The sequence below is a fragment of the Oryza sativa genome, chromosome 6 (genome assembly GCF_034140825.1).
Source record: "Oryza sativa Japonica Group chromosome 6, ASM3414082v1".
NCBI classification, from domain to species: Eukaryota; Viridiplantae; Streptophyta; class Magnoliopsida; order Poales; family Poaceae; genus Oryza; species Oryza sativa.
The window spans coordinates 17,525,034-17,532,981 of record NC_089040.1 but is presented as its reverse complement, the minus strand read 5'-3'; the positions used below and the strand labels follow the sequence as shown (position 1 = coordinate 17,532,981).

The following is a 7,948-nucleotide window of genomic DNA, read 5'->3' as shown; positions in this document are numbered from 1 at the left end:
AATCCCCAAATATTCATAACACAAGAGCACTATGCATCCCTCCCAAATTCACCCATGGCAAAAGAGTACAAAACTTGCAAAATCAATATGAATTCTCCGTACCAACATCAATATACAACTACAACATTACATCCTTACCCACATTCCCCAATTCACACCTCATCCCAAGCCACATTCAACAACCCACGGTTTCAACCAAAATACCCAACAAAAATGAGGCAAACCTTGGGGAAATTAGGGTTTTTGGAGGGGTTTATCTTACAAATCAATCTCCAAAGCAATGCCCATAAAATAACCTTCGATTTGAGGGAGATTTAAGGATATTTTGGAGGGAATGAGAGAGGGCGTCGTGGGAGAGGAGGACGAGCAAACCCTAGCCAACAGGGAAGAAGAGAGGAATGCCTGGCTGGCACGGCTCCCCTACCTCAGCGCCAACGTGGCTAGCGCTAAGGTTAGAGGGGTTAGCACAAAAGCGGTTGGCGCTGACTCCCCTGCCACACCAGCGGGGGGATCGGCCACCACTTTGGTAGGGGGTTAGTACCAATGCTCATGGCGCTGAGACGACTAACCTCAACGCCAAGGCGGTTGGTGCTAAGCCAATGGCCTATTTTTGGTTGAAGTTTTTTGCACGGTTAGTTTCGAAATAACTTTTTGAAAATGACCAATTTATATAAAAAAAAGGGGATGTGCAGCGGTACCATATAACTAAACCGCAACAGAAAACAAAGAACATAGAGTACATGCAAGATGCCGACACAGGACTGAGCTGTTTATTCCAGCCTTCCAGGCATTCATTATTTCAACACTCATACAAGTTACTACAACATTAACAGAGGGTGTTTCTTGGCTGTTGGCTCCTATCCGTCCCTCTCTCCCTTGAGAAATAATTCCACACTTGAGGAATAAACAGAGGATATATGGACACCCACCCAACACACAAGGGGGGGTTATTACTGATACTGGCTGGCGAGCTGGCCTGCCTTGACGATGTAGTTCTGCGCCGGGAAGTCCTCCCCTTTGAAATACCTGTCCAGCATGTCCTTTACCCCCGCCGCGTATCTCAGCTACACGAAAGATTTTCATTATTTGTCATCAAAATTCGTTACAGACACCAGCCGGTAAAACCTTATGGCTGACTTGCATATATGATTTGAAGCACTTGCATCTAGCTTTGAGTAAAAACAAAAACAAACATCTGATGTGATTTTGATCCTAATAGACGATAAACTGACCCTAATAGACAATAAACTGGCTTATTTATCTATGTGTTATGGAAAATATGTGTCGTTGGTTTCCGTCTCTTAGAGCATGGGTTAGGGGACGCATTCGCGAGGTTGTGAGTGTGGTGTTGTGTGTATGCACCTACTTTTGTAGTTTAATTAAAAAAATGTGCCAATTAACATCTGTATAGCTAATTAGCATCTGTGTAGGGGTGTGAATAGCTAAGTGATCGTCTCAATAGCTGACATGATGCTCTACAGTTTTGTCAAAATCATCGGTGGGGTACCACTAACACAGAAGAATAAGATGCTGAATTTTATTCTCTTTTATGCCCTAAGATAAAGTACTTCCTCTAGTCCAAAAGGAATTAAATCCAAATGATAAATCTAGATACAGATTCATTTTTAGGATTTAAGTTTTTTTTTAAATAGAGAGAGTAGGAAACATAGAAGCTGACCTGTCCATCAATTGTAGTCCCAGAGCAGTGAGGGGTCATAGCATGATTGGGCATGTATCGCCATGGGTGATCCTTTGGTGCTGGCTGGGGGAACCAGACGTCACCACCATATCCTGACAACACAAGGATGAGGGTTTGTTCTTTCAGAGACAGCTAATTTACATAGGTGCACAACACTCTTTTTCTTTCTGACAAAATTTTCTTCAATAATTTGGGAAAAACAAAATATCATGCTTGACAGATATACTGCCTTACTTGGTTATTCGAGAAAAAAAAACAGATATACTGCCTTACTTGGTTATTAGTTGTCCTGATTTTTAAGTTTTTTTTTTCATATCAACCCTCTCAAATGTGAAGCATGACAGGCTCCAAAATCCGATGGCATGCTAATATGCAAGATAGTTAAAAAATAAATGAAAATATGGTGATACCTGCAACGTGACCACTGGCGCAAGCGTCAGCAACCGCCTGGGTATCCATGATTGCTCCACGAGCATTGTTCACAATGGTCACACCTTTCTTCATCTTTGCAATCCTCTCTTTGTTAAACATACCTCTGAACAAAAAAGCATACAAATTCAGATAAGACAATGTGCTAGCACAGAAATTTTGGAACAATAAACAAGAACGCAATGAAGGACGATAAACCTTGTTTTCTCCGTAAGAGGCATGTTGATCACAACGACATCACACTTTGGAAGCATGGCATCGAGATCCTCCTCATACTTGGCCCCAATCTCCTTCTCAAGCTCCGGGTCAATCTTCACCCTGTCATGGTACATCAGGTTGCAGTTGAAGGGCTTGAGACGCTGAAGCAGGAGCCTGCCGATGCGACCAGCACCAACAGTGCCCACAGTTTTGCCCTCAAGATCATAGGTTCTGTGGGCAATGCCCGCGACATTCCATTCGCCATTAACGATCTGATGGGTGATAATAAAAAACCTAACATTTTAGTCTGCGAAATTCAAGGACTGAGTTTAAAATAGGATAAACTGAATTTCTATTTCTATTTAAACTAAAAATATACGAGGGCTAGATAGGGTTGTAAAAGGACTAGTGAAGCTTAACACATTACCTGATGGTGACCAGGCAAGAAGTTCCTGAGAAGAAGCAGGATGCGCATGAGCTGGTCTTCAGCCACGGAGACGGTGTTGCTGCCGGTGATCTCCGCCACGGTTAGACCTGCTGCCGCGGCTGCTGGGAGATCGATGTGGTCTGACCCGACCCCGGCCGTGAGAAGAAGCTCCAGGTTCTTGGCCTTCTTGATCCTCTCTGCGGTGATGTAGGCTGGGTGGAATGGGGTGGTGATCAGGACGTGGGCATCCTCGATGTGCTTCTCCAGCTCTGGGAATTGATGTACAACAGAAGCGTCAGTTGTGTGCGCAATTCAGACTTAAGACCTATATATTTAGTCAGAGAAATTTTATGATCCTTCAGATACCTCAAGGTATTTAGTATCTGGAGATGTACTCAGACGTACTAAATTTTACTGTAAAAAATGTGATGCCTATTGATATGTTGTTAAGGATAGAAAAATTACCCATTATGTTGTTATAGGGTTTATTTTTTCAACGAACAGATAAGACATCAGACAAAAAAGGAAAAAAATATAATGCATGTTTGAAACATTTGCGCAAAAAACTGGTCATACAGGAATTTGAATTAACTGAACATCAGGCCAGCATGAAAAACATAAGATAAAATTAATTCCAGCCGGCTGCCAACCAAAATACACGTCTACATGCTGATAGATGCTACGGAATGCTCAAAAAAAGTTTATCGAAATTGTTCGTAGAAACTACCTCTTGATCACAGCTAATACTCCTTCAGTTCAACAACATAAGCTTTGACTAAGAATTACTCTTAATTTCATGACATAAATTTGATCTTATTTGATTTGTATTCAAAAGTAGTCTTTAAGTATTATGTGAAGGCTTTATTGTACTGAAACAAAATACATACTTCTTAATTTTTAGACGGAGGGAGAGTACTACTAACCGCAGTTTATCCCCTCCTTGTCATCGGTGACAATGTAGCGATGCCCCTTAGATTCAAGCCAGCCGCGAATGCCGAGAGCGGAGTCGACGCAGCCGACGAAGTTGGGATTCTTGTCGGCATACTCGCCACCCTTGTAGAACACACCCACGACCTTCTTGCTGCCTGCTGATGTCTGCGGTACAAAGAGGGAAACCAAAAGGTGTCATTCGTCATATCGAGCTGCATAGAACAAATTTGTTGATCAAGTGGATTTGTTATATTTAGGGGTGTAAGTGGGTCAGTTGTGAACAACTTATAGGTTAAAATAAGCGGGTTGATGGCTTGTTTTAGCCTATAAGTGGATTTCGCGGGTTAGCCACTTACACTCCTAGTTATATTGGTTATGATTATTTGTCCATCACCATTCCTGAGAAAAAAAAAGGAAACATTTCTCGGGAAATAAAGAAAACCCGACAGGCAGGGGTATAAACGTGACAGGTATTTTCAGCCCGTCTGCTGACCAGATGTTTATGGCAAGGATACGGTAAAGAAAAATGATTACCTGGTATGATCCGTGTCCAAATCCAAATTCGAAATATATGAAATAGGATATGGGAAAATTTGTATTAGCCGAAATGTTTTGTATTATCAAACATACAACAAAAATTATGAGTTTATGATTTCACTTGTGAACATGGATAAAAGATTTGTTAATCACCATTTGATGAGCTTACAAATTAACAATATTGTGTATTTTTTCTGATATGTCATTAAATAGTTTTTAACACTCTACTTGCATTGTTTGGTCATATATGTTATATGTAGTGCAGATACAAATGTGACTGTCTGGGCCTACCCAAAAATATGGAATGAAATAGTGTGTTCCCATCGTGTGCAAGGTAATTACTATTTTATAAGGTTGGTGCTGTGTGACGAATTAAATGTGTCTACCAAAGAGGAGCAATAGTTAAAAGCCGATTACATTGGGATGAAAACGGTCAGAAACAATATTATTTATACAGAACCGATTCTCGATCGGTCAAAAATTCTCATATTTATCAATTTATCAATTTAGTGGCGATTGCAATATGAAGTGAAAAGAAATTAAAAATATATATAAATGTTATATATAGCTAAAAACAGAAACAATCAAAAAGTGTACCAGAAACAGATTTTCGTTGCCATTTTCTTTTTGATTACAGAACATTTGGCTATGTTCGATTGTATATTTTTCAACTTCTATATATACTTTCCCTTTTTCACGCGCATCCTTCCTGAATAGTGAGAAACGAGAGGACTGGAGCATAGACTGGTCATTGAATTTTTAGGTGATTCCCCGTGCGTTGCTACGGAAATTTCTGGATAATGGCTTTTTGATTTTTTTGGTGGGGCTCTAAATGTGAAGTTTGTTAGTATAAATCATGTTGTACAGTTGTTTATGTGGAGTAGAATATTAATTACTTCTATTGGAATATGACAACACGTGAAAGGTTACTGCTTATTTCTCAACGCGCTTAGTACATGTGAATAGCAAAGTAAATGAGTAATCAAACATGAAATGAACTTCTAAACATCCAAATGAAATTCAACGGATGATAAATTGACAATGACAAGAGTCAATGTGGTGGCTTCTTTACCAGAGTAACTAGGTGAAACCCCCGCGCATTGCTGCGGGAATTTAGTATGATAACAATAAAAAAATAACGTGTAAGATAGCTAGATAATATCAGATTAAGTAAATTAATGTAGTTTATGATAATATAAATTTAAATAGTATGTAGAATGATGATTCAAACGTAAAAAGTAAGGTGGTACGACTTTATGAAAGAAGAAAAGTAGGGATATAGTTTAGACCGTAGATTAATCATCTAAAAGCTAAAAACAATTGATGTGATATGACTTAATTAGAGGAAAGAAGGAGAAAGATAATTTGGACCATAGAATATTATAAAACATAATAAAGATATGTATTGAAACATTATATGAATTATGTTGGATGATAATTTAACATGTTTGTATTTGAAAAGCTCCTAAATTATAAAAACTATAAAGATATAGCATGTTTGCATGATGTTTAAATGTGATGATTGTTAGTGGATAATGATGTGGCATTTTGTTAATTAGTGGATGATGATGTGGCATCTTTGCATGTTAAGCTTAAGGAGTTAGTGGGGGATAACTTTATAGTAAGATAGGATTATATTAAGTGGGTTGCAACTATATATATATATATATATATATATATATATATATATATATATATATATATATATATATATATATATATATATATAGAGGTTTGAACCTAGAGGTTCGGATCTCATCTCATCCGTTATGGAAAACGAGATAGTTCATTAGTACATAATTATTAACTTATTAGTACATGATTAATTAAGTATTAGTAAAAAACATAAAAGTTAATATAACTTTTTTATAGAAAATATTTTTAAAAACATATTGTTCAACCGTTTAGAAAGCCCGCGCTTGAGAAACGATGGGCCAGGGTTTACGATTCCGACAGGCCCTTCCGTTTCGGGCACTGGCGGAATTCGGAATTTCGCGAAATCCGGTGGAAAACTAGTAAATTTCGAACAAATTTCATAAACCAAAATTTGAATAAAAATTCCCTAAGTTTGCCGACAAGTTCTTGAAAACCGGTCGGTTTTGGCGAAATTTCGATCACTAATCCGGTCCATCTAAGTGTTTTCCTTTTTTTAATTCTTTATTCTTTTCTTTCCTGATGTAAGTTTCAGTAAATACACACAATACATCATTTTTTTGGAAAAATTATATCCCAATAGGTTCTATGAATATCATAGTATTTATAAGATTTTATTTGATTTTTTTTCTTTTTTTATCAATTCAAATTTAAATTTGGATGAAACTTCTCGAAATCTCATACGGTTTCTACTTTCGAGCCTCGTCGAAATATCGAATTTTCGCGAAATCCGACCAAATGTCGTCGGAATCGTAAACCCTGCAATGGCTATAAGCTGAGATAGGAAGCGCGGAACATAGCTAGGAAAGAGAAGGATACGTACCTGCGCAGCCGTAGATGCAAGCGCGCGGCCGAGCAGCTGCCCCGCCGCCGACGGTGCCCTCCACATCGCCATGGAGGAAAGGATATGAAATTGAGCTCAGCAACGGCGAGCAAGCGAGAGAGTGGCACAAGAGGCAGTGAGTGTGATGGAATATCGATCAGTATTCAGTGCAGGCAAGCAGCCGACTCGATCGATGCGATGGAAGTGGAAGCCTGGATTGGAAGGGATGGATATTTGTAGCTCCGCCTCCGCCACCTCGCGCCGCCCGCGTGGTGGCCCCTCGGCTGCTGCGACCGTGCAGTCAGCGTAGTGCATACCCCCAGGGCCTTGCCTTTGTCAGGTAAAACCTGAGCATAGGTGGATTCATGGAAAGGCAAATACTCGCGTGAAAGGTGCGTTCTAATCTATATTTTCTCAACTTCTTTCTCGTTGTCTACATACACGTTTTTTCCAAATTATTAAACACGTTTTTTCCAAATTATTAAACAGTATAATTCCTCTATTCCAAATTAGACGTCGTTTTGACTTTTTTTAACGCTTAATCATTCGTTTTATTTAAAATATTTGTGCAAATATAAAAAGAGACAAGTTATACTTAAAATACTTTTAATAATAAAATAAGTCACAAACAAAATAAATAATAATTCCTTAATATTTTGAATAAGATAAATAGTCAAATATTAAATAAAACTTAAAACGACAAGTATTTTGGGATAGAGTTAATTTTTTAAAAAAAACTATTAAAAGGTATCTTTGAAATTTTATATTAATCTATTTTTCTAAAGCTTTTTAAGCTAATGATTAATAATAAGCCACTCTATTTTACTTGCTTCTTTAGAGAAAAGGTTCATAACACCTACTGCCACAGACCGACATCCGTGACATGTACTCAACAGGCCAGGGCCCAGGGCCAGTGAACCACCGAGTCCAAGGTAAAAGCCATGAGGCGCTGGCCGCCTGTAATAATTGTTCTGTTCCATACGTCTCTCGCGGTCGTTCCAATCGAATGGCTCTTGTTTCACAGGAGGAAAGCTAAGAATTGATTTTTGATTCCTAGCTAGGAGGAAAGCTACGAGACACATGCAGGCAAAACCTAAAAACGCAGATGCCACGAGGTGTTAGCCGCCCTCTAGCTAGTATGGTTGTTTCAATCTGTTTGCTGTAACTAAGGGCAGGGCCCGTTTAGTTCCCAAAAATTTTTTCTAAAAACATCATGTCGGTGACATGGGGCCGGGGGTATCGTGACTAGAGG

General features: G+C 38.7%; 1 protein-coding gene across 1 annotated transcript; it reads right to left on the bottom strand.

The window, feature by feature from the left end:
* Positions 1-648: 648 nt before the first annotated feature.
* LOC4341070 (formate dehydrogenase 2, mitochondrial-like) lies at positions 649-7,316 on the bottom strand. The gene is made up of 7 exons (NM_001423989.1): positions 6,697-7,316; positions 3,677-3,848; positions 2,754-3,022; positions 2,327-2,598; positions 2,110-2,234; positions 1,679-1,791; positions 649-1,064 (listed from the first exon to the last, which is right to left on the bottom strand). Exons 1-7 carry the CDS (start codon positions 6,766-6,768, stop codon positions 951-953), a joined length of 1,137 nt encoding a protein of 378 aa, NP_001410918.1. The 5' UTR covers positions 6,769-7,316; the 3' UTR covers positions 649-950.
* Between the last annotated feature and the right edge of the window lie 632 nt (positions 7,317-7,948).